The sequence below is a fragment of the Monocercomonoides exilis genome (assembly GCF_001643675.1).
Source record: "Monocercomonoides exilis strain PA203 chromosome Unknown scaffold7-2047599, whole genome shotgun sequence".
Taxonomy (NCBI): Eukaryota; Preaxostyla; order Oxymonadida; family Polymastigidae; genus Monocercomonoides; species Monocercomonoides exilis.
The window spans coordinates 317,147-342,637 of record NW_027150552.1 but is presented as its reverse complement, the minus strand read 5'-3'; the positions used below and the strand labels follow the sequence as shown (position 1 = coordinate 342,637).

General features: G+C 39.3%; 6 protein-coding genes across 6 annotated transcripts; 2 read left to right on the top strand and 4 right to left on the bottom strand.

Annotated features, from left to right (window-relative positions):
• Positions 1 to 816: 816 nt before the first annotated feature.
• Positions 817 to 8,778, top strand: MONOS_732 (uncharacterized protein; the record flags this gene model as incomplete). Its single annotated transcript, XM_067877634.1, has 2 exons — positions 817 to 1,557; positions 1,666 to 8,778. 2 exons carry the CDS (start codon positions 817 to 819, stop codon positions 8,776 to 8,778), a joined length of 7,854 nt encoding a protein of 2,617 aa, XP_067733273.1.
• A 1,244-nt stretch (positions 8,779 to 10,022) lies between these two features.
• On the bottom strand, positions 10,023 to 10,368 carry MONOS_733 (uncharacterized protein; the record flags this gene model as incomplete). Its single annotated transcript, XM_067877644.1, has 2 exons — positions 10,023 to 10,119; positions 10,160 to 10,368. 2 exons carry the CDS (start codon positions 10,366 to 10,368, stop codon positions 10,023 to 10,025), a joined length of 306 nt encoding a protein of 101 aa, XP_067733272.1.
• Positions 10,369 to 10,662: 294 nt separating this feature from the next.
• On the bottom strand, positions 10,663 to 13,255 carry MONOS_734 (uncharacterized protein; the record flags this gene model as incomplete). The annotated part of the gene is made up of 5 exons (XM_067877655.1): positions 10,663 to 11,209; positions 11,468 to 12,031; positions 12,097 to 12,400; positions 12,467 to 12,953; positions 13,070 to 13,255. 5 exons carry the CDS (start codon positions 13,253 to 13,255, stop codon positions 10,663 to 10,665), a joined length of 2,088 nt encoding a protein of 695 aa, XP_067733271.1.
• A 1,600-nt stretch (positions 13,256 to 14,855) lies between these two features.
• On the bottom strand, positions 14,856 to 15,233 carry MONOS_735 (uncharacterized protein; the record flags this gene model as incomplete). The annotated part of the gene is made up of 1 exon (XM_067877666.1): positions 14,856 to 15,233. The coding sequence occupies one exon, from the start codon at positions 15,231 to 15,233 to the stop codon at positions 14,856 to 14,858; it is 378 nt and encodes a 125-aa protein (XP_067733270.1).
• Positions 15,234 to 19,352: 4,119 nt separating this feature from the next.
• On the bottom strand, positions 19,353 to 20,737 carry MONOS_736 (uncharacterized protein). The gene is made up of 4 exons (XM_067877677.1): positions 20,615 to 20,737; positions 20,432 to 20,564; positions 20,236 to 20,388; positions 19,353 to 20,164 (listed from the first exon to the last, which is right to left on the bottom strand). Exons 1-4 carry the CDS (start codon positions 20,706 to 20,708, stop codon positions 20,122 to 20,124), a joined length of 423 nt encoding a protein of 140 aa, XP_067733269.1. The 5' UTR covers positions 20,709 to 20,737; the 3' UTR covers positions 19,353 to 20,121.
• A 76-nt stretch (positions 20,738 to 20,813) lies between these two features.
• On the top strand, positions 20,814 to 24,566 carry MONOS_737 (putative glycogen synthase kinase 3; the record flags this gene model as incomplete). Its single annotated transcript, XM_067877688.1, has 9 exons — positions 20,814 to 21,003; positions 21,072 to 21,232; positions 21,290 to 21,373; positions 21,444 to 21,554; positions 21,611 to 21,686; positions 21,760 to 21,814; positions 21,889 to 21,995; positions 22,213 to 22,409; positions 22,683 to 24,566. 9 exons carry the CDS (start codon positions 20,814 to 20,816, stop codon positions 24,564 to 24,566), a joined length of 2,865 nt encoding a protein of 954 aa, XP_067733268.1.
• Between the last annotated feature and the right edge of the window lie 925 nt (positions 24,567 to 25,491).

The following is a 25,491-nucleotide window of genomic DNA, read 5'->3' as shown; positions in this document are numbered from 1 at the left end:
TAGTATATCAATATCAACATTTTTTGTTGTTATCTTGGCAAGAATGCACATATGCGGACCTCATAATTTTTGAAAATTTTTGCAAAAAAAAGAAGAATGCGGAAGGAATCGAACCCGCATCCTTCTCTTCCCGTTCCAACACCCTAACCTGTTGTGCTATTTCTGCACCCCAAAGGGTTCTATTTTCACTTATTCTTTTATCTATATCCCTAACCCTAAAAATTTGTTCTATTAAAAAACTCACTTTTCTCATCAAAACCCTAAAAAGAAGATTCGAGACGCAACCCTACAACCTAAAACAACTTTTTAAAGAAGATTTTTATGATAACCCTAACCCTAAAACAACTACAAAAACAGAAAAAGAATTCATTTAAACCCTATGAATATTATTATGGTTCTATGATCAAAAGGGTCCGCATATGTGCAATCTTTCCGTTATCTTTCAGTTGAAAGTGTGTAATAAACATCATTAGCCAATCATTGAACAAATCATTTTCAATTTCGTGACGATCATTGACACCCATATTTATGAAAAACAAAAGCGCAGGAAAAATCAAAATTTATTCCTGCATGCTGCCAATCATTCATCTTGTTGCAATTCTGAGTTTTCACTTGAATATCAATGCTTTTGAAGACAATTCTTTGAGAAATACAAATGGAGAATCATTTCTTTTCGGATTCTCCAAAAATAATGAATATTCATTTTCCAATCAAAAATCGAGTATTTCACATAACAACAACATTGAAGATCGATACACTTATTATCGAGATGATAGAATATTGGACTTTTCTTGTTTGAAAACTTCGTTTTCATTGATGAACACTTCCATAACATTCTCAAAGTTGCAGTTCCAAACAAGAGGAGAAACAAGTATTGTTGATGGCACTTTATCCAATGTGATTGTTCTTGGATGTGAGATATTGTGCAATGATGAGAAAACAAATGGTCTGTTCAGAATTGCCCATGGAAGTGTACTGTTCAACAACATATCATTGAACACAAAATGTCAAAGCAATCGAATGCCACAATTGGTTGTTTCTGAGCATTTATCCAAAAAGAGATGGATTGGGAATGATTTTGAAGCAATCTCATTGTCATCTTCAGCATTTAATGATCTTGTATTTGAAAAGGCTCCGATTATTGAATCCTCACATTCATCTTCTTTGAACATTGCCAAATGTGCCTTCTCGAACATTTCTTCCACTCAAAAGAAGGATCCATTATGTTCAGAAACATCAGAGCTTCAAAAAGGAAACGGAGCATTCATCATTTCTGGATGTGAATTGCATGGTGTTGAAAACGTGTTTTATGGAGGAATTGGAGACAGCAATCATGCTTTGAATATTTTCAACACAAGTGTGATGCATTGTGCCAGAACAATGAACAATGGCTCGAGAGTGGAACTCAAAGAGGATTGGAGCTTTGAATACACAGAATTTGTTGATCAGCATGTCACTGATTATTCCGCAATAGATGAGGGATTTCACACTTGTGGAGGAGCCATCTTGTTCAATGGACCTTTGTCTTCGTTGAATGTCATGAGTTGCATTTTCTTGGTTTGATTCCTTTTTTGTTTTCAATCATAAAATAATAATGTTATTGATATTTTTTATTTTTTATTTTTATTTTTTCTCTTTTATTTTTGTTTTTTTTTTAAAATTCAGAATTGTTCCTGCAGCAGATGGGGAGGAGGAATTTGCGTTTTTGATTCTTTGAGCACAAGAATTGGGAACTGCACATTCGATCATTGCATTGGAAAAAGAAACAATGAAAATTCAGGCTCTCATGGAGGTTCAATCTTTGTCGATAAATCACAATGTTATGATATTGTCCATTCGATTGCAAAAAATGGACACACATCATGGTATGGAGGTGCATTTTACTTAAATTTCAGAGGAACTTCAACATCAACTGAATGCAATTTTAATTCTCTTGAAAATGGATCACCAATCCTTTTAATGAATATTTCTTTTGTCAATGAAACTGCTGAAAACAATTTTGGAGGTGGACTAGGTATTGATAAAAATGCTCCAAACTTTTTCATTATGAGTGAATGCATATTTCAAAATTGTTCTGCAAATACTTCATATGGAGGAGGAATTTGGATGAACACAAGCTCTTTTGAAATGAATCCCAAATTTTGTTACTATTGCTTCTTCTTCAACAATTCTGCGCCACGGGCATCAGATGTCTATTTTCACGATCCTGATGAAAAGATAAAAGAAAGCCCATTTGTTGAATGTTATTCATTATCAAATGGTGAGAGTCGATGTGTGAGTTCCTCACAAGGAACAAAGAATGAGTGGATGCCAAATGGATTTCTTGTGAGATATGTCATTCCAGATGGAGGAAACAACAATGCGCTCTGTGGGTTGACAGTTGAGGATGGTTGCAATTCGTTGAAATTCACACTTGAAAATGAATTAACAAAGAGCAGATGCAGAATCATGCTGATCGAGGGAATATATGAAATGGTCGAATTAAATGGATATGTTGTGTTTGGGAAGAGAATTTCTATTCAAGGGAGAGGAAAGGATCTGACTCAACTGAGTCCAGTCCAGGTTGGAGCAGACAAAGTGTTTCTGAGTGTGGATGATGGAATATGCAAACTGTCATCTTTGAGCATTGTGTTTGACTCACATGAAAGTTCAAGATTGATCCGACTGAGCTCCTCAAATTCTCAATTATTTCTCCAAGAGCTTGTCATCAGCACCCCATTGAATCAGGAAGGCCTCCCCTCAAAAGAATGTTTGAACAGTTTGTTTGAGGTGAATTTTGCCAACTTTCGAATGACTGATTGTATTGTCGAGAATGTGTTGTCCAAGGCCAGTCTCTTTCAAGAAACCTCTTCTGCTTCATTGTTGTTGCTGTCTTCATCTTCTTCTCTTCTAAACAGTGATGAATCCTTTGTTGCCAATTCCAACTTTTCACATGTGACAAAAACAGAAGGAGATGGAGCAGTGGTGTCAAAGACAATCAGTGAGGGAGAGTCATTTTGTCTGTGGAACACAACAATCGAGAACTGTGAGTGTTCGAGTGGGAGTGGAGGAGGGATCAGAGTTGACATGAAATCATCAACCAGCACCTTCAGAATGGGATCTTCCTCGCTTCCAACCACACTCAACTCGTGTTCGTGCAGCAAGTGTGGAGGAGGATTGTATCTTTGGCTGGGGGATAGGGCAGCAGAATTTGTGATTTCATCAGTGAGTTTTGTGGATTGTGAGGCAGGAGAGGGAGGAAGAGATATCTTTGTGAATGGGAGCAACATGAATGGCGAGACAATCAATTTGGAGAAGATTTGTGTTTCACTGAATAGGCTGGGATTTGAAGAGTTGATGGGCTTTGATAGAATTCGGAGTGAAATGGGAATGTTTCCGTTGAATGTATTTTTGGAGTCATTCCAACCACCAGCACATGTTGGAGGAACTGAAGGAAACTGGGTTTTTGATTCTTGTTTTTGTGGATTCAGCGATTTCCCATGTCAGACAATAATGCATGCAGCTCAGCTCAGATTTGGCTCATCACAAAGGCAGATTGTTGTTGGAGAGGGATATGAGCTGGATGAGGAGATGATGATGGACGGACCAGTTTGGAACATCTCATGTGAGGAAAAGGGAATGGCTGTTGATGTGCATGCACCACAAGCAGAGATCTCCAACCAATGGCTGGTGAGTGTTTCCACAGAATGCTCAATATACAACATCTGCTTCTCCCTTCCTTCTTCTCTCTCAGATGCCCACTCTTTCATCATACTCCCCGCTTCCACTTCCTCTCTCACTCTTTCGAACTGCTCATCAATGAATTCATCATCTGAGTCAGGGAGTGAGATTGGATTCTGCTTTGTGAGTGTGGTTGGAGGGGAGTTGAAGATGGAAATGTTTGAGACAAAAGGAGCAATGATGTTTTCAGCCCATTCGTTGATTGAAGGGAAGGGGAGCAGTTTTGTATTGAATTGTGTTGAGTGTGTTTTTGAGGGAATCACAAAAGAAAATGGAGATGGAGCTTGTGTTTGTGTTTGTGCTGGGGATGAGTCAAATGCCCATGAATCAGAAAAGAAAAAGCTGATAATTGACAACTGCACATTGAATGGATGTTGGGCAAAGGGAAGCAGAGCAAAAGGGGGAGGGTTGCATGTGTGTCTGAGAGGCAATGATGAAATGGTTGTGAATGGATCATCGAAGTTTGAAGGGTGCTGTGCAGGAAAGAGGGAAGAAGGAGAAGAGGATGGATGTGGAGGAGGAATGTTTCTATCATTGGAGAATGATGCAACTCAGTTTGTTCTCCTGGATATGAAGTTTGTGGGGTGCTGTGCCTGGAAAGGGAAGAATGTGTTTGTGAATGGGAGCTCTCTGGATGAGGTTGTGGATTCCACGCATTTCTGCTGGGAGATGAGTGAGAAGGAAAAGTCATCGATGGATGAGCTGTGTGGGTGGGAGAGGGGCAGCACAGGGGTTGGGTTTGTGATTCCGCTTGTGGTGTATCTGTGGAGCAACTTCAGTGGGAGTGGGTTTGTTGATGGGGAGGAAGGAGGAGACTTCAGTGGATGTGGATATGCTGTTTCTCCATACAGATCTATCTCCCATCTCATCTCCCTCAGATTCACCCCACTCCCTGGAAGTTCTTCTGATGATGATGAAGATGGATTGTCCATCTCGGTGTCTCACATTTCCTCACTCTCCTCATCCCTTTCCCTTTCATCTTCTGTTGAATCAGAACACATCTCAATGAAATTCGTTGGAAAAGACAATGAGTCAGGGATTGGTGTGGGCGATGATTCGGTTGGAAATGAAGAATGGATGATCCATTCGACTATCCATCTTTCATTTGAGGTTCTCTCCTTCCACATCCCAACAGCATTTGCCCATCACAGAACATTCATCAGATCCTCAACTTCCTCATCGCTTCTCCAAATGAAGCACTGCTCCTTCGCTTCTCAAAGTTCCAGTGAGCTTGTTTCATTCACACTGTTGAGTGTTTCAGAGGGAAGCTTGTTGATCGACAATTGCACCTTGTCCTCGTTCTCATCCACTCACCCATTTCTCCTTGTTTCACTTCCTTCTCAGTCAATCACCCTTTCCAACATGACAGTCTCGAATGTCTCGACATCTTCGTGCTCTCTTGTGTCATTCGAAAGAACACCATCTCATCCACCTGTGAATTCATCTGCTCACAATGAAGTGCCAGACAAGTCTTGTTGCTCCCTCCAAATCCTGTCATCCTCATTTGCCAACAACACATGCTCTGGTGACAGTGCAACCATTCTTTGCCTCGGAGTGTTCGATGCTGTGGAGAGTGTTGTTGAGAAGTGCACATTCAGCCGGTGTGTGAGCGAGGCGAGTGAAAGGGGAGGGGCACTGATGATGTGTATGAAGATCGAGGAATCATCGGTGGAGGTGAGGCAATGCTCATTCACACTCTGCAGGTGCTCGACAGTGGTTGGGAGAGGAGGCGGAATGATGTTTGATTGTGTGGATCCCTTATCACAAGCACAAACACCAGCACCAGATGGCTCATTGCTTCTCCCACTGAAGATTTCAGAGATCCGATTCACAATGAATGATGCGCTGGTGGGGAAGGATATATTCATCAACTGCCAGTCGATCGAGCAGCAGATCAACGAAACACTCTTTGCCCTCGACTTCACCCAGGAGTCGCTCCAGTCGAACCAGTCCATCTGTGCGAGTGATGCTGATGAGCAGGATGTGGACTTGATCCCCTTGATCACATTCTTGTATGCACCCCAGATCTTTGTGTGTCTCGATTCGGCAGACACTCGCCAGTGTGGATTGCCAACAAACCCCTGCCAGAGCATCTCATCTGCTGTTCACCACATCCAGCCAGGACTGCTCAACATCATTTTCATCAACACCTCATCCACCTTCCTCTCAGAGACAACTGTGCATGGGCTGTCCATCCTGCCTTCAACAAAGCAGCAGGCAACAATCCAGCTGAGCACAACCATTCCCCACACTGGAGGTGCCCAGAGTGTGGTTCTGTTTGAGGAGGATTGCACACTTCGCAACTGCCTGATATCATTTGCCTCTTCGTTTGAGGCAGCACACTCAGCAGTATTCGCTGAATCTCATGGATCGTTGGAAGTGTTTCAGTGCACATTCACAGCAGCCGATGCCTTGTTGGAGCTGGATTCGCATGTGATGGCTGTTTGGGGAGGAGTTCTGAAGATGAGTGAGACATCATTCAGCTGGCTGTCTTTTGCAAAACCCTTGCTTTTGTTTTCAGATGAATCTGAAATTGTGCTTTCCCAAATGACTCTGGAGTCTCTCACATCGACAGCAGATGTTGTTGCAATTGGAGTGAGTGTAACTGCCTCAATTGAAAAAATGAACTGTTCCAACATCTCATTGAGCAATGGCTGTCTGATCTCAACGAACAAGGAAGAGCTGAATATGAATGGAAATGGAAGAAATAATGATGAAGAAATGGGGAGTCTCAGAATATCTGCAGCAGTTTTTGAGAATATTTCATCAAATGAGAACAACAATAACAACAGGAGCATTGTGAGAATTGAGAGGAGCAAGACAAATGTGAATCTGATCAACTGCTCATTTTCTTATTGTATGCTTTCAGCTGAGAAAGGAAGCCAGTTGTCTGTTTTAGACAGTTCAGATGTGTCTGTTGTTTCCTGTTTGTTTGATGGCAAAGCAATGGATGAGCCAGTCATCCATCAGAAGAATAACGATTTGGGAGAAGATAAAGAAGAAAATGACAAAGGGAATAACCCATTGTGTGGTTGGAATGGATCGGTTGTGGGTGTGAAATCAAGCAATGTGACAATGAAAGACACCACAATCAGCAACTCGAAGAAAGGAGGACTTTCATTGTCAGGTGGAAGTGTTGAGATATCTGAAGGAAAATTTGAGGGAAACAATCCATCGATTCAGAATTATCCATCAGCAAGAAGGAACATCCTGTGTGAAGGCTCTTCACAAATGAATGTTGTGAGTTTGAAGGGGGGTGATGGAGTGAAAGATAATTCCTCACTTTGGATATTGGATGGAGGATGCTCATTGGAAGGGATTGCAGGAGAAAGGGCATCTCCCTTTTTCATCCCGAAGGTGGAGAGTGTGTCAGCTGAAAAGTCAGGGGAGAAGGTGAATCTTGTGTTCAGAGGATCACTGCTCCTCCCTTGCAATCTCTCATTCGAAACAGTTGCAGCAGAAGGAGATGAAGAGGTGGTTGAGAAGCATTTGTTTGATGAAAGAGGTTTCATTTCAGAAGATGAGGTTCATGGGTCTGTTCCTGCGGAAACAATTGAAGGAGCGGCAAGTGGAGCAGAAGTGAGAGTGTGCATTCTGTTTGGTAATCTAACTTCACATTCAGCAACTGAATCATTCATTCTGAAGAACAGGAGTGTCCCAGAATCAAAAGGGGATGAAAGAATTGTTGAAGGAGGAAAAGAAGGGAAATCAATATGGCCAATCATTGTTGTTGTTCTGGCTGCTTTGTTTTTGATAGTTCTCATAGGATTTATTCTATTTGTTGTTCGATGGAGAAAGCAAAAGAGAAGATCAAGGGAATTGGAGGAGATTGTGAATGACACAGTGAAGAAGGATCCAAAAGCATTTGAGATGGTAACGATGGAGATGTCACCTGAGGAGCAGTGGAGGAGAGCAGAGAGGGAGGCTGAGAAGAAAAATGAAGAGAGGATAAAGAAGAGGGTGTATGAGAATAGCTTGGGACATTCAGAGTCATCAGAGCATCTTCTTTCTGAGAGTGGCTCAACTGAATACATCCTTGGAAGGGATTCAGACAAGATCCCAGAATGGATGCTGGAGAAGGTTGATGAGAAAGAGGAAGAGTCCAGAAAGAGAACGCCATCGCCATCGATTTCATCCACTTCAACCACTGATTCAGATTCAACATTTGTTCGACCAGAGAGTCTGTGTCCAACCACCTCATCGATGTCGAATCTGGTGGATGCAATAGCCTGTTCATCAGTGTTTGAAAAGCTGATTGTGGACTTGAGGGATTCGCTGTTCATGCTGTTGCACGGAAGGAATGAGAAGAAAGAAATGGCGATTGGCACTCTGCAGGAGAGAGAACACACAGCTGCCCAGGTCTTGTTCTGGGTGGCGAATGGGGCACTTCACTCACTTGAGAATGAAGAAGACGAGCTGACCTCCCTTGCCAATCTGAGTCCGCACATTGTGCTGTTCTCAGAGCACATGGTGATCTGCATTGCCAAGCATTCCGACTTCTCTTCAGATGATTCAGATTCCTCATCCATCTCCTCCGCCTCCACCATCATCACATCTTCCTCTGACTTCTCAACTGCCAACAGGAATGGTCGAGGTTCACCACCACCTTCATCAGCCTTTGAGGATGAGGATGACAACAGGAAGGAGTGTCTGAGGTGGAAGGCACCCGAGCTGCAGATGAACAAGAAGATGGGGGCAACAAAGGAGTCAGTTTCATTCTCGATTGGGATGATGCTGTGGGAGTGCCTGACCCTGCAGATCCCATTTGGAGAATACGAGGCAGTGGTGGCTGGACAGAAGATAGTGAATGGGGAGAGGCCAGACATGAAGGGGGTTTCAGGGAACACATTTGAGGCAGTTGTGAAGAGCTGCGTGTCGGAGAGAGGGTGCGAGCGTGTGGAGCTGAATGTGCTGAAAAGAGAGTTCATCCAGCACTTCCCTCCAGGCACAGTGATCGTTACGATGTCCGATGCGATTGGATACAACGAGTTGTCAGAGGATGAGGAGTTGAGTGTGTCAGCTGAGGCAAGAAAGCTGATTGAAAGCATGAACAAATGAAGAAGAAGAGAAGGAGAAATTTGAAAATGAAAGAGAGAGGGATTGGTTTTTTCGTTATTCTGTGAATTAATTGAGTATTTTTATGATCCAAAAATGCATCATTTGGTGTTTTCTGTTTGTGGCGTGCTTGCTACGACTTCAATTGGCTTTTTGATGCAATTTCTTGTTCACTGAATTGTTTTTTTGTGGATGAGAATGCGAACTCATCGATTTCTATTAAATTATTGCTCGTGTTGTGTTTTTCGTTTTGAACGCGTTTCAATGAATTGAAAACAAAAAATATGGAGTTCGAAATGATTTTTTTTGTAGAAAAATTATATTAAAGTTTTTTTATAAAAAATGAACAAAAAGTGTCTTTCTTGATGAGAAAAGAATTGGCAAGTTTGATGAAAATTGTGGTGAAAAAATATATTGATTAAAAGAAGTTTTGAGTTATCATTTCCGTGACAAATGCAAAATATCAATTTCAGTTAAACTCGGTTCTGATCTCCTTTCTTGTGTCAAAATTGCGAATAATCCCATTTTTTGAAAAATGATCCAGGGTTGTTTTTAAAGTCCAGAAAAAGCAAATTGAGCCAGGATTATTGTCCAATTTTGCGTTCAAACAAAAAATTTTTTGTTTCAATTTTTATTTTTGATGAAAATCTCAAAAAATTTTTTTATAAAAACGCAGTGAGACAGGTTTGCTCCGAGATAATGAGTATTAATATAATTTATGGGTGGTTTGAGTGAAAAACTTCGTTCTATCCCAAATAACGTGGAAAAAAGGGCGAGATAAAAATACAAAACAATAACATTAAAATTAAGAAATAAAATAATGCATTGTCCGCTTCACTTCACCACCGACTGCACCTTTTCGCCTTGGTCACGAAGACCAGAGGGCAGGGGACATTGCCCCTCGGAGCTCTCACCTGCAGGCCGTGCAGGGATCCGGTGAGGCGAGTATTCTTGGAGCAGAAAGAAAAATCACTCTCGCTTTCGCGAGGCGTGGAAAAGAAAACTGCGTGTGATATGCTTTGCCTCCCGCTCTTATGTTGATCCAGCAGAGCAAACCCTATCATCGTGCACTGTATGGACCGACCTGACTCTTCTGTGTTAAACACTATCGTAATCATGTTGAGGAGAAAGCTTTTTGATTAAACTTGTTTGTTCGTTCTATTTGTATCTTTCCAGGCTCTCGGCGTACACTAATCACTTCGGGCGTTTGATCTCCTTTTCTCTCTTTCAATATCTCGCCCTTTTTTCTAGCCATCTCCCTCCACACTTCTGGCTCCACCTCGCACCACTCCGCCTATCGTCTCTCCATCCGCATTCTTATTATCTCGGAGCAAACCTGTCTCACTGCGTTTTTATTAATTCGCAATAGAGCGAATCAACAAACGCAAGGAGCAGGTTTGCTCCTCGATAATGAGTCTCTAAACCCCTTTTATCTCTGTATGTGTGATCTAAAACCCCTTTTCTAACACGCTCGAGTGCGGCGGATGAGTTGAGAGCGTGCGTGCAGTGGTGCGGACCTCCTGCTCTAAAGCCGCTCCCTCTTGGGATATCTTTGAGGCGACATAGATTTGGCCCTTGCCTCTTCAGTGTCATTACCTATCTGTCCAAAACTTCTTCCGCTACGCCTCTTCCGATCTTTTCCCCTCCTCTTCAGCGGAATTGCGTCCCTCACTCCAGTCAGCTCACAAATGCTTTTGGGGATTATGGAGGGTGTCTTCTGGCGACTCGGTTGTCGGGATGCTGAGTTTCGTGACTGAGCCATTTCACCTCTTCTCACTTCTCCATTCGGCAGCTTCTTTCTTCCTCTTGATCGCTTTCTCGTAAGTTTCTTCCCTTCTTCAGATCCCGATTAGGGTAATTCATCGGTGTGATATTTCATCTCTGCATCTACTTTCTCCAGCATCCCTTCCTTCGTATCTCCACTCTTATCTGACTTGAATCTTCTCCCCTCTGGAGTACTGATCCACCGATTGTCTCCAGGATCCATCTCGTGTCTTGAACTGGTAGCACGGTGTAATACTCCTGAGCCACTCTCGAACCCGGCGCACATCTCGCATTTGCATTGATCACCTTCCAGTCTGCTTTTTCTTGTCTTGCTAAATGTGTAATCACTGCGTGTCTTATAGAGCACGCAGTGAAAGTTTCAGGTGTTTCGTTCTCTCTCAAAATAGCCGTTAGTTCTTCTTTAATCTTCTGAAGGTTGGCGGCTCTATTCCCTTCTATATCGTACAACGCATGTTCATCTTTAAAAGTCGTCTTAGTATAGTCCATCCAACGTTGGAGCACTGCAATAGCATCTATTCGTGGGTTTGGATGTATATTTATGACAACCTTAACAGCCTCTCCCCCTGATATTTGTGTTTGCACTTGTGTCTGGACAAACTCGTCCGTAAATAAAGTTGTATCGCTTCTCATTCTCTCCAGCTCTGCTGGACTTTAAGCACCGAAAATCATAGTGAAGATGAGGGCTCTCCTCTGGAGTGTCCGTATATCTTTTACGTTGAAGGTGCTTTCAGCTCATTTCGTGATGATTGTTAAGTCCCACATTGATTTGTATCACTTTCCCTTTCTCGGCTTCTCTCCCACGTAAGTTTTAAAATATATCAATATCCTTCACATCAATTTTCGTCTCACAAAAAAATTAATAAAATTGAGTTCTTTTCTTACCGTCTGATAAATCACTTTACCAGACAGGTTAGTATTTGAAAGCTTTTCGGCTAACTCTGCCATGATCCATTTGGCATCTTTAGTCGTGAGGGGGTCAGTATCATCCATGCTCTCTCTATCAAGAAATTGCTTAAATCTTCGCAGCGATCTCCATGTGTCTCTTTCGCCCTTTTGGTTTCTTAGTATTGCTGCTGCTATATCTCTTGCTCCAACGTATTCTCCCCATGTGAGGAAGAAATCCCTTCCTGGGATATTTTCCTCTCCAGTGTGACGCATATCACCTCTCCTAGGGGTAACATCCAGCCTTCCCTTCTCATCTTCGCTCCTAGTGTCATGCACTCCTGAAAGGTCCCCAGGGTCTTTGTTGTATGCCCAGGCTGCAGTCACGGGGTCCAGGTCTGCCCCTGCCAGGCTGGCAGAATCAGAATCGTTAGTTCCCTCTGGGCTTCCTTCATCTTCACTTTTAACACCCGTCCAATATTTCTCAGGAACGGATGGACTAGCACTATGTCGTCTTCTAGTGTTTCTCTCTCTCTCCTCCTTCTCAGAGAGGATAGTCTCAAGTACTTCCGCAGGGCACCAGCGCAATCTGTTCTAAAATTGTATCTGGTATTCTCGGTGCGATTGTTTGTACTATCTCTGCGACTTTCTTACCCTTCAGTGCATAATCCGGCTTTTTCGCCATCCGGCTGAGTGCATCTGCTTCCGTGTTCTGTTCTACAGGGAGATGTTCCGTCTATATTGTTATGCCCTGGCTGTTCAGTTTCTTCTCCAATGCTCTCAGTGTTGGAATGAGCGATGGCGCTCCCCTCTTCTTCTGTATTGTCCATCTCGTGGACATGTTGTCTGTCCTCAGACGAATATGGTCTATCTTTTGTTGTTCCAGCCATGCTCCCTTTCTTTCTGGTGTCCTCAACACTGCTCTGGACTCCTTTTCGTTTATCGCTAACGCACTCTCCTGGAGGGTCCAATTCCCGTGGACATATATCTTCTCCTCATCGTTCTCCCTCAGTATTGTTAATACTGCACCCCATCCTAGCTCTGAAGCGTCCGTCGTTAGTACCGCCGGTCTGTTCCTTCTCTTCAGACTCCTTGGCCTGTTTTCTTGTTGTTTCTTTCTCCAGTGTGATCATTCTCCCAGAATCATTGCGTTGGCTATCACAGTTCCCTTCCAGCCACCGCGGCCTATCGCCTGCCTCAGCACATGTTGCATGCGTTTCATCCACAAGCTCGCTGGTGGGTGTTGTAACCTCACAAAATTCAGCCTCCCGAGGAGTGCTGCCAGGTCTCTCATCTTCTGTCTCTTTCTCTTCTTTGCCAGTATTATCCAGGTTCGCACATCCTCCAGGAGCAGCACTCTCTTCCTTTCTTGGAGCGTTACTTCCATCTCCTCTGAGTTCCACAACCATCCCAGAAACTCCACGCTCCTTGCGGGTTCCAACTTCAGTTTTTCCTCCGACAGTATCCAGCCCAGATTCCTCAGGAACTGGGCTATCTTCTGTGAGATCAATCTTAACACATCACTGTCTAGGTGCATGAGGAGAATGTAGTCCAGATATATTACAAGCTTTTCCTTCCACTGTTTCCTGATATATGACTCCGCCCGTCTCATTATCTTCGTAAAAACTCTGGGCGCGTCTTTTGCTCCAAAGGGCATCCCAACGTAAGCGTAGCATTGACTTTGAAAGCTGAAGCACAGATAGGGACTGAATTGCTCGTCCACTTTGACATGTTGATAAGCACTCGATATGTCCAGAGTGGTCATCCAATCGTTCTCCTCCAGGAGTTCCACCACTATCTCCTGGGAATCCATCTTGAAGTGTTTTCCCAATCCTTCTTCGTTTCGCGTCCTGCAATCAAGTATCTTTCTCCAATTACCGTCTTACTTTATCACCATGAATGTCGGGTTGAGCCACTTCACCTCCGACTCCAGTATGGGCTTCACTCCTCCGTCCTTCAATTCCTCCTCCAAGAGGGATAAATAATTGTTCATCATCTCTGTTGTTAACCAAAACTCTTGTCTGTTTCTTCTCTTCTCGAGTGAAATTAGGGACTGGGAACTTTTCCATCGAGCTCTTATTTCACGGCTCACTAACTTGTCTCCCCCAATTTTCTTCCACTAGCTCAGCCTGTTCACCAGTCTCCTCGGAAATGGCTCCTTCAGTGATCCACTCGCTGTACTCCTGTTCACTCCTAGCTTCTTGTTGCCAGGCTGCATCTGTGTATCCTCTTCCCCTTTGAGAGTTTCTGCAATAGCTGTCTTCGAGCTCACCTCCAGGGCGCTCCCAACTGGGAACCCGGTAAAAGTCCCAGATGCTCTCAAGGCTCCCTTCATTTCTTCCTTCTCGAATCTTCGATCGCTCTTTTGTCCTGTCTTGTGGAGATATACGGAGTATTCTTCTGTTCTCTCTTTCCGAATTTTTATATCGCGATCTTCCGAGGTTTCTTATCCTATTGTCTTCTCGCGATCTAGTGTGGCAATCGCATTTCCGATATTCTCAAGATATCACGCGGACTTTATTTTTTTATCCATCTCTCGATTGTGAGATTCTTCTTGTCGAATCGCTGGTTCTTCGAAACTCGTTAATCTTCTGTTTATCTTTGTCTCGCAGCAAAGCATGTCTCTCTCTTCTCTCTCCACTCTCACAACTTCTTGTTGGCTCCGATTGTTGATTACACAGCTGTCCCTCTGGTATCCTTGAGGGAGCTGGGGGAAATGGTCCAGTGATAAGGTCTGGCCTTCCTGTGATGGTTGGAACAAACTGTGCCTGAAACTGGCGCGTTCTCTTCTTTCCACTGAAATCTGTGAAACTCCCATCGAAGCCACGTTTTTGGAGCTGTCTGTATGCAAAGCCCTGGGAATTCCTGCCCGTACTGTTCCTTATTAGGAACACACTCCTGGTCGAGATGAGTCTGAACACTGCTGAGGAATCGGGAGATGCACAGTATCCTGTTGCATTTCCCTCTGTTTAAAAAAAACTGGAGCTCTCAACTAACTTTCTCAGATTCTCTGGCACGTCCTTGGTCAGTCCAACTTCGAGAAACCCTTTCGCGCTCACCCAGTTCGCCTGGGGTTCAACCTTCAAAAGGTTTATACGACTGACACAGTCGGTGATCAACGCATGGGCGCAAAACAATCCTCTCGGTCGTTCCTTCTCCTCTTCCGTGAGGTGCGCCTTCTCCAATTCCTTCACTGAATGTGATGCAATTGCTTTTGCTGCTTCAAAGCCCAAATCCAGGTCCGGCAGGAGGAGTTCAATTTCTTAGCTCGCTTCTGGTGAGTCTCTTCTACACTTCGCTGTTATGGCTGTGCCTGCCAGCGCGTTCAAACCAAAGTCTGTTTGTCCGAAAAATATACCCTTTTCGCTAACTGGAATAAATGTGTTTAAGATGTCCTTATTTATTCTGATTGATCAGACCTTACGGAACTCCATGAATTTCCTCAACTCGCTCGCTTGCCTCCGGGGTGTCAACCACTCCCTGGGAAAAAATCTTGTAAAATCTTCTGTTCCTTCTTTCTCTTCCAGCGCTCCCAGCTGTTCAGAATCCCAGTCGCTATCCTCTTCATATTCCCGTCTCCTCGTGCGGCTAACTAAACGACGCAATCTCTCCCGCTTTCCTTGTTTCCGCTTCGCGATCAGATCACAGAAGTTAACATCCGACTCCGACTCGCTCGATCTCGATCTGCTTCTTCTCCTAGCTCGTTCCCTCTTCACTTTCCTCGTTGGCAGCAACTCCATAGCTCCCGACTGCATTGCTGGTGTTTGGCTTCTTGTAATTTCTTCAATCATATCTTCTACCCTTGAAAGCCTGTAAATCAAATCATTTCTTCTGTCTTCGCCGTCGCTATTTGGTACTCAAGCAGTATCTTGCGTCATTTAAATTGCGGACAATGGTATGAAGAGAAGTTAAATTGTAGGCGAAGTTTGATCTAAAACCACCCATAAATTTTATTAATACTCATTATCGAGGAGCAAACCTGCTCCTTGCGTTTGTTGATTCGCTCCATTGCGAACTAATTTATTTTTGATTATTTGTTTTACACCTTTTTAACTAACTCTCTTTTTCTGTCAGTTTTTAGGTGCAATGACATGAAACATACATATTGACCTTTTAAAAATCTAAATGTTTTTCATTTTTTCAAAAATTTTCATGTGCTTTTTGCATTTTATCATTTTTGACAAAAAATTAGAAAATTTTTAAAATTTAATTTAACCAAATCTTTATTCAATTTTTATGGAAATCCACAATTAATTAAAAATGAAAATGTTAAGATTGCGCCTGTTGAAACTTTGAGAAATGTTGTTGCTTTAAAAGCACGCATCTTTTTTTTGAAAGTGACAAATAAGCTCAGTTTTGTTTGAATTTAATATTATTGACAAATAATTAAGAATACCGATGAATTGTTAAACAATTTCCATTGCATGTATCATATTGTTTTGCATTTCAAACATGGGCGAGTGCTTATGAAATCATAACTTATTCGGTGTGTCTTTTCTTCAAAGGAAATGTTTCTTTGTTGATTTATTTATAATAAAAAGCAAATAATCATGATAATAGATAAAAAAAAGAAATTTGTAATTAAATTCATGAAAAACTCACATTGAAAGGAGGGTTCTTTCCCAATAGGTGGACAGAACCCTCAATAAATATATTTTTCTATGAAAATCAAAAAAATGATGTATTAATAATTTGTTTATAAACTGCTTTACATGTTGCATGTAGCTCTTATAATTATTTTGTTAAGTATTTTTTGATGCTTTTCAATTAAGTGATCTTTATAATGAAAATATCTTGGAGTTTGAGTTGATAAAAGTGCAATTTAAGAACAAGAATATTTGTTCATGTTAATATAAAGCTGTTTCATTTGGCTTATTTTGATTTTTAGGGGTTTTTTTAAGAAAATAATTGCCGAAAAAATTACTATTTATGGTTATGTCCACCTATTGGGATTGTGCAGAAAGGAGATACAACAATTTGGCGTATATAAAAGAAAACAAAAAATGACAATTTCAAACAGAAAATTTTTTTTGAAGTTTTACAATTATAAATTTTGTCACCAATGTTTATTCAAAAATATTCATTTACTATGAGTTAAAAACCCGGGACATGGTAAAAAACTCAGACTGTTTGAATATTGCAACTGCATTTTGTTTCATTCAAATATGTTCAATTGACCGATATGTTTTATGTTTTATTCAGAAATTAATGAACATTTGGAGATTTTTTAGAATTGAGAATTGTATTAAAAAACAATTTTTGTATTTTTTCAACGAATTCATAGACGTTAATGTGTAATGGTATTACTCAAATTGTCAAAATTGTTGATGTGATATTTTTTTTGAAAAAATGAAAGTTGATACAGACGCAACAGAAGTTTCTTCCAATCAGATGCTCAGTTTTTTCCATCCTTTGTCTTTTCTGAATTCAGTGATAAAGAATAAAAGAAATTATTACATCAAACATTCAATACAAGACAAACAATTAAATTCCAGCTTTATATACAAAAAAGTTGGGCAAAAAATTGGATGTGATTTTCAACAAAAAGAATTATGAAATATACTTATTAATATTTCCATCTATTCGTTATCATCATGCTGTATTAAAAATTTTTTGCTTTCAGGTTGAGTCGCCTCTTCTGCGCTTTCCTTTTGCTTTCTTTTCCATTCATCTTTTTCGTAATCTTCGTCATCTTCATATGTAAAGTTGCTGTCAATTTTTTTCTTTCTTGTTCTGATGATTCTTTTGGTAGAATTTCTACTGTCAGAATTTGTGTGGTGATCTTCGTCATTGAATTAATTATCTTCTATTTGTGTGCATCCATCAATGCTATGTTTTTCATCGTTTATAATATCCATTTCATACTTTCTTGATGTTTTTATTTTCCGTTTTAGTGTAAAAGAATCAAATAGTTCCTTTTTTGCTTCATCTGAAGAAGTTATGGAAGAAGATTTTGACGGTGATCCACTTATTTTTGATGGAACTTGAGAAGCTAATAGTGTCCAGATTCCTGTATTCAGAAAAGCAGTTTTGATAACCGATGGAGCTGTCGCTGCAGCGATTGCCTCTGGGAAGACCTCAGCAAGTGCCTTTCCATATGAAGAAGATGAATCATCGATTGGAACATTGAAATTATTGAATAATGTTCTTTTCAATCTGGAGAAAATTACGTTATCGCATGGTTGTTGGATATGTGTCATGTTTGGAGGGAATTTTTTAATGAAGATTCCACTTTTTTCTGCTTCACGAATGACATCTGAGCATGTATGGTTCGTATGGTAATCAAGAAGATGGAGAGCCTTTTTCGAAGATGTCGATTGGTTTTTTTTTATGAATGAGAGTAATCCAATTTTGAAGCATGATGATTTCATAAATTTCAGTGGTTATCCATCCTGAAGGTACAGGAATATTGTTAACATCAAAAAATTTTAAATTAGAAAATTCTTCTGGTATTTTCTTTTTTGAAAAATGCAATAAATGAGGAAGATGAGAACCATCGGAGCACATGCAAATTCATAAAGTCGCGTTTGAAGATTTTCGAGGCTCAGGAGGAGAAGAAGGGATGTGGTACTTCAAACAGGTGAACAACTTCGCAGAACTTTCTCCGATTTTAACAAAAGATTCATCGAAATCAAAAATATAAGAAACTTCGATATTGTTTCCTTCTACGATTTCTTTCACTTCTTCAAACCAATTAGTCACACTTTCAGGGCTCTGTGACCGAATTTTGTCAATTTCAAGTAGTCTTGCCAGTGATTCCTTTAATATGGAGCTTCTTTGAACTAAATAATGAGATAATATCGGATGGAGTTTTTCGTTTTCTTCTTCATTTGTTGATTCCGTATTAAAAATGTTAATTGCCTAAAAAAACAAAGATTAAAAAATTTTCATATAATCAAAACGATAACCATTTCCTGTATGTGCTTCATTCGAACTACAACTCCTTCTGATAACAAAGACAAAACCTGATTCTCTATTTTTTCCAGTTTTTCAAAATTTATTAAAGATGGTCTTCCTTCTTTTCCAACATCTCTGTTTTTCTTTTCAGCTGTTTTGCCTCTGCACCAAGCCTGCCTTTTTATTGCTTTTGCTTTGACTGCAACGTTCACTGTCAATAGATATATTTTCTTGATTTCAAAAATTTTCCTCGATCTGGAATGGATTGTGCGGTATTCTCTTGGAGCAGCAATCCGAAGAAGCTCTTCCGAAGAAATTGATTTCTTTTCCATTTCAAAAAAGGGAATGATCAATATGATCAAAATGGAAAAAATATTGTTTGAAAGGCTATTCAATCAAACAAACAAAAGGCAGTTCAAGTGATGGAATGATAATTTTTTTTCTATATATTTGCTAAATTTTATCTTGAATTTTCAACAATAAAAAAAGACTATTATCCAATCATTCTATCAAGTGAACAACACTTGTAGAGAAGAAATATATTGTATATTTTGAATAGTTTAAACCTTCCAACTTCAAATGTTTCATTGGTCTATATTTTGTTTGAACAAGCTAATGTTTTAATGGAAGTTAATAGTTCTTTTTTTTTTTTTTTTTTTTTAAAGTCCGGGTTTTTTTCCATGTCCCGGATTTTTTACTCATTGTATTCATATTTTTTTTCTAAAAATGATGAAATGAAATAAACAACAGTAAAAAAGATAAAAACATGAAACATTTCGAATACAAAAACAACATTAGATATGTTTCTTGAACTTATAATTGAAAATAAACAAAGAAAGAGAGTTGGTTAAAAATAAGCAAAACAAATGATCGAAGATAAATTAGAAATTCCTTTGATCTTCATCAAAAACAAAAATTAAAACAAAAAATACTTGTACTATCATAAAATTGTAAAATAAACATATTAAAGTTTGTTTTTTGTATTTAAATGTTGAATTTATTCTGTTTCAACGAACAAAAAAAATAACCGGGTTTATGAAAATGTTTGTGTTTATCAATCACACTGAATAATCAAAAATAAAAGCTTGCAATTAAATATTTTCAAACAAATAATTTCAAACAAATAAAACTAAACAAAAAATAAAAATTACAACAAAAATTTTGATTACAAAAGTGATGAAAGTTCGTTTAGAAATAATTAAACACTCAAATGAATTTTTGATAATTCGTGAATTTAATTTGTATTTTATATTTCTTTGACTTGAGCTCACAAAAAATTTTGAATTATAATTCAAAAACAAGTTTTTTATTCACACGACTTGAATTGTGGTTTTCTAGAAAATTGTCATTCAAATAATTGCCTTTATGAAACAATTTATTTTCCATTGAAAATTGTCTTTTCACAGATTAATTCATGTAGATTTTTCAATCAATCAGACAGACAGACAGATAGAAAGAGACAAACAAAACAACAACAACAAAAAACCTAAACAAAAAAGAACATTGATTCCAACGAAAACTCAAAAATTGAAAATAAAAAAAATAAAAAAAATCATAATGCGCAACTTTGAAAAAAAAAATTGATCAAAAAACGAATTGATAAACAAAATCAGATCTCTCAAAAAACTGTAAACAAACATTCAGTAAAACTTGGTCTGAGCTTCCGTAAACGGTAACTTATGATATTTATTGAATAAGTTGATTTCACAACACGCAATAAATTTCATTAAAAAATGCTAAATTGAAAAATGAAAGAGCAACATGGAATTATTGAATAATTTATCAAGTTAAGGAGGATTTTGAAGTTAATTGGGGCAAATTGAATCTGAAAAAATTAAAAAAAACAGAATTGGAGGAATAGGAATTAAAAAAAAAATAACAACACTATTAACAAACTGTAGCAGAAGTGCATCATAATCAGCTTTGAGTTTGTTCAAAGATGTCTGTGCAATGTAATGCTTTGTTGTTGCCGTTCCGAGTTCTTTCTCAAGATGAGATATTTTTTCTTTATATTCATCCCTTTCTTTGCGAGCATCATAAATATTATCACTTCAAAAAAAGTGAAAATAAATCAAAATCTATAATATCAAACGGTCCATTTTCCAAAAGATCTACACGAGCTGCTAAAGATCTCCGTTCTCTTTCTGCAACATCATATGCTTCCTCTAACCTTTCCAATTTTTTGATCATTTCGGCATATTTCCACGCATTTTCAGTTGCAGAATCTTTTATATATTTAATTTATCACATATGCAAAAATATAAGATATTCAAACCGGAATCCGCAAGCTCACCCATAAACTCGGCCTGCAAATAATTTCGAACAGTCAATCGTTCCTCTATATCCTCGTACCAGCTTGGTTTCGACATTTATATTTCGCAAAGATTTCTTGATCCATGAACCATATTTGTTAATATTTCCAGATTGTCAAACATTTTTAATTGGTTCCAAAAGTGACAATAGTGTAATCCAGAATGAGCGAGCAAGTTCAACAACAAGTTCAATCAGTTTCATCGTTAAAAGCAAAAATGCCACCTTCAATCATGTCATTAGCCATTGTTGTTCCAAATGAACCGTTTGAAGTTGATATCGAGCAAGAAATTGATCCGGTCGCAAAAAATAATGTTGAACAAATCATAAAGGCTTTATCTAATCTTGATCGATGTATGCCTCTTTTTAATAATTGTGAGAAACTTTTACAACATTTTTCGTTAATAATTTGTGAATATAAGATGATGAAGAACCCGAATCAAAATTTAATCCCTCACAGTTGCGATTCATACAAGAAAAAAGTATTGGAAGCGGAAGTTTTGGGGTTGTTACGCAGGCAATTATGAAAGAAACCAACGAACTTGTTGCTGTAAAAAGAGTGCATCAAGACAGACATTTTAAGGTTTAATGTGCTAATAAACATGTACATTTTATGTTAATTTAATTGCTTTTCGAGTAGAATCGGGAATTATCTGTTTTAAGATTATTAGACCATCCAAATTGTTGTAAAATGAAATCATTTTATTTCGAAGCAGATCCTAGAGTTTGCACTTTACTAGAAAATATTTCCGGAAAATCATTTGAATAAATAAAATTTCAAAATAATTTTTTAGACAGATAAGACGTACCTGAATATTGTTATGGAATACATTCCACAAACTGTTTATAGTGTTTGCCAGTTTTTTGTGAAACAGCGAAAGTCAATGCCTACGTTTTTTGTCAAGGTTTAGAATTTTAAAAGAACAAATAATTATTTGCAATTTAATGCTTATATTTTCAGTTATACACATACCAATTAATGAGAGCAGCTGCATATTATCATTCACTTGGAATTTGCCACAGAGACATCAAACCTCGTGTGATTTTGCATAAGCTACATTTCTTTGAACATAATTTTAATATTGCTTTTAAAAATTATTTTTTAATAAGAAAACATACTTGTTAATCCGTCTACAGGAGTTGTGAAAGTTTGCGATTTCGGAAGGTTTGAATAAGATTTGTATAGAAATGCCAGCAATTCAAGAAATGTGTTTGTGATGTGCACATGTCTTTATTCAGCGCCAAAGTTCTGAAGCCAGAAGAGGCGTCTGTGTCTTACATATGCAGCAGATATTACAGGGCACCTGAACTCGTGCTAGGCTCAACTCATTATGATACTGCAGTTGGTTTGCTTTTTGCCTTGTTTTATCAAAATTTGCAGTAATTTAATTATATTACTCATCTTATATATTTAAATACATTTGTATTGATATATTCTTCTTTGCTCTCACCAACTGTTTATCGCTTCTTTGACATTTAAACATACGAATACAATAACAATAACAACAAAATAAAATAAAATGCAATCAATATTAATCATCATCCTCGAATGTTCCTTTGCAGATATCTGGTCGTTTGGGTGTGTGGTGGCTGAGATGATGTTGGGCTTTCCGATCTTTCCTGGCGACACCAACGTTGACCAGCTGATCGAAATCATCAAAGTCCTCGGCTCACCCACTCCTCAGCAGATGATCAACATGAAGGTGCCCTCTTCAATGGACATCTCTCTCCCGTCTGTCAAGCCAAAGATATTCTCCAAGGTTTGTTTGAAGAAGAAGAAGAAAAAGAAAAAGAAAAAAAAAGAAGAAAAAAGTTGAGTGTTTTAATTTTTTGCAAATATATTTATTCAAAATGAAGTTTGACTCAAAAATTACTATTCTGTTGATTTAACTTTTTTTTTTCAATTGATCATCTAATTCATAATTAATTAATTATTTATTTGCTTATTTATTTACCCTTTTCATTCGTCCCTATTCTCCACTCCTCAATCAAACATACTCATTTTCCTCTTATTAAAAAAAAAACAAAAACAGCTCTTTCATCCAGCCACCGACCAGCTGGCGATAGACTTAGTCTCCAAAATGCTCTGTTTCTCCCCTCAGAAGCGCATCACAGCGAGAGAAGCAATGCTCCACCCTTTCTTTGCCGACCTCCGCGACGGGAAGAACGACACGATGCCTGACGGAACGCCGATGCCCCCTCTCTTCAACTTCACTCCGAATGAGTATGCACTCCACCCAGAGCACTACAGAAAGATCAAAGAACTCCACACTCCCAAGCAGAAGTCGGCTCATCCGCTGTCTTCTCACACGAGCAATGCAACTTCTGCTGCTTCCTCAACCACACCCGGCTCTGCTTCATCCAACGGGACTTCTGCTCGTCTTCATTCGCCTGCAACAACATCATCTTCTTTAACATCAACGTCAAATGCTGCTGCTGCTTCTGGATCTTCTTGTGCAGCCCGTTCAACATCTGCTGTTGGAGCATCATCATCCTCTTCTTCATCCTCTTCTTCATCATCTAATGCCCAGCCACACACATCAACATCAACATCATCAGCATCCCATTCCAATCAGACACACACACACACAACAGAGAACAAGATCACTCCTCATTCGCCCTTCCATCCCATCACCCCAAACAAACCTCCCTTGTCCTCCTCCTCTCTCCACAACAACGCTAACAGCTGTCTCAATCCTCCTGCTTCTTCTTCTTCTTCTTCCTCTTCTTCTCTCATCTCCCACACCCACCACGGCAGCTCTGTTGAGTATCCACTTGCACCCCCAGTGACTGCTGTCTCCAATGCTCTCCCAAACGAACGATCCAACTCTGAAGCCGGCTCATCTCTTCTTGCTGCAAATGCTGTTGATTACTTCCCTTCCCCTTCGCCTGACCGATCAGCTGCCCATTCACGTGCTGTCTCCTTCGGCGGGAATGCCGTTGCCAGCTCGCCTCGCTCGTCTGCTCTGTCTTCGTCGCTCGCAAAGGACATTCCTCAAAAGACTGCTCATCTGCCCCCACTGGTTGACAGCTCAACATCTCTTGCCTCGTCTTATGTGAATCCATTGATCTCTTTGTCATCATCATCATCATCATCATCATCTTCTTCTTCTTCCTCCTCTTCTTCATCAACTATCAATGCTTCTTCTTCTACTGCTGCTGGTGGTGGTGGGAGTGGTGTGTTGCATCCACACTCACCCACAATGGGGAAGGAGTCAACAATTCTTGCACCTGTTCGCTCTGCTCAATCTGCTGCAAGGAAAAGCATCTCAGCCACTTCTGTCTCTGGAATCGTTGCATCTTCTTCTTCTTCTTCATCATCATCATCTTCCTCTATTTCTTCATCATCGTCTGTCTCTTTTCCCTCACCAACAGTTGGATATACAAATGTTGCACACACAGGAAGCTCATTGAACAGCATTGCCCCGATCACTCACTGTGTCCCTCTGACATCACAGTTCAGCACTCTCGTTCCAACAGGCACATCAAATGCGTCAGCTGCACCTCATTCATCATCATCATCCTCTTCCTCCTCCTCCTCCTCCTCCTCCTCCTCCTCTTCCTCTTCTGCTTCTTCTTCTGGTGTTAAGCTGAAGACACAGAGTCAGAATGCTCGTGGGCGTTCCTCTTCAATCACAAGCACAGTCACAAACAGAATAACCAGCCCACACCAAGCAGCAGAAGTCAAACTGCCTGTGCTTCCTGGAAGTTCTCCTTCTCTTTCTTCTGTTGGTGCTCCATCCTCCTCCTCCTCCTCTTCTTCCTCTTCCTCATCCTCCTCTTCTTCTGTCTTTGATATCTCCCCAACTTCACCTTCGGGGACATTTCAGTCGACACGAAGAAAGTCCCCAATATCTCCGATGAAGCCTCCGATCAGCTCTCCTCTTTTGGGAAAGCACAGACAGACACATTTGTAGTGGTATAACAGGAATGACAATGGAAGGGAAATGGCTGTTTGCTTGGTGTTGAAGGTGACTTTCATATTGGAATTCCATTATTTTATTTTTTTTCCCCCCAAAATTTCTATTAACTTTCATAATGTCTGTATGTAAGCTTACAATGATTATATCCATGTACTTACAAATTCTATAACAAATATTATTGTTATTGAACATTCATTGACTATGCTTCATTTATTTCACACTTGTTTTGCACATTGCTCTATTTCTTGGAGTCATTTTGTGCAGACAGTTTTTATTTTTCTTTGAATCGATTTTTGCTGCTTTTTCAATTTCTTTGTGCGTTTGTTCATTGATCCTTTCGATATCCTTTGGCAATTGTTTAACGATTGCTATAACCGAACAAAGGACTTGTTTCTTCACATCTTTTCATTGCTTAATATGTATTCTTTCGAAGATTCAATATGCATCATCTTCTCTTCTTCACATGTTATTGCTTATTCATTTTACACATTTTATTTTTTTGACATGTTGATTGTGAAATTTTGTTTTTTTTTTCCCCTAATTTATTTAAACCTAATTTGAAATGCTTTGTATATATCATAATAATACTTGCTATTGGTGCACATTTTTTTGAATCATATAAATTGCATTGTTGTTTGATTCTTCTGAGCTTTATGAATTATTTTCTATTCTTTTTTGAAATTTCATTAAAAAGAAAGGAAATACATACTTGAAGCTTGGCAAATATTATTTGTGACAGAGGAATTGAGTATTTACAAATTGAATGATGATAATCTGTTCTTTTGATGATGGATATATTTGAAGCTTTTATTGCTTTTTTTCATTTCTTCTCTTTTCTCCACTATATTTTGCATAAGTAGTTATTTTACGTTTATTGGGTATGTTTTTGTTCTTTCTTCAATTCTTTTCTATTTATTTC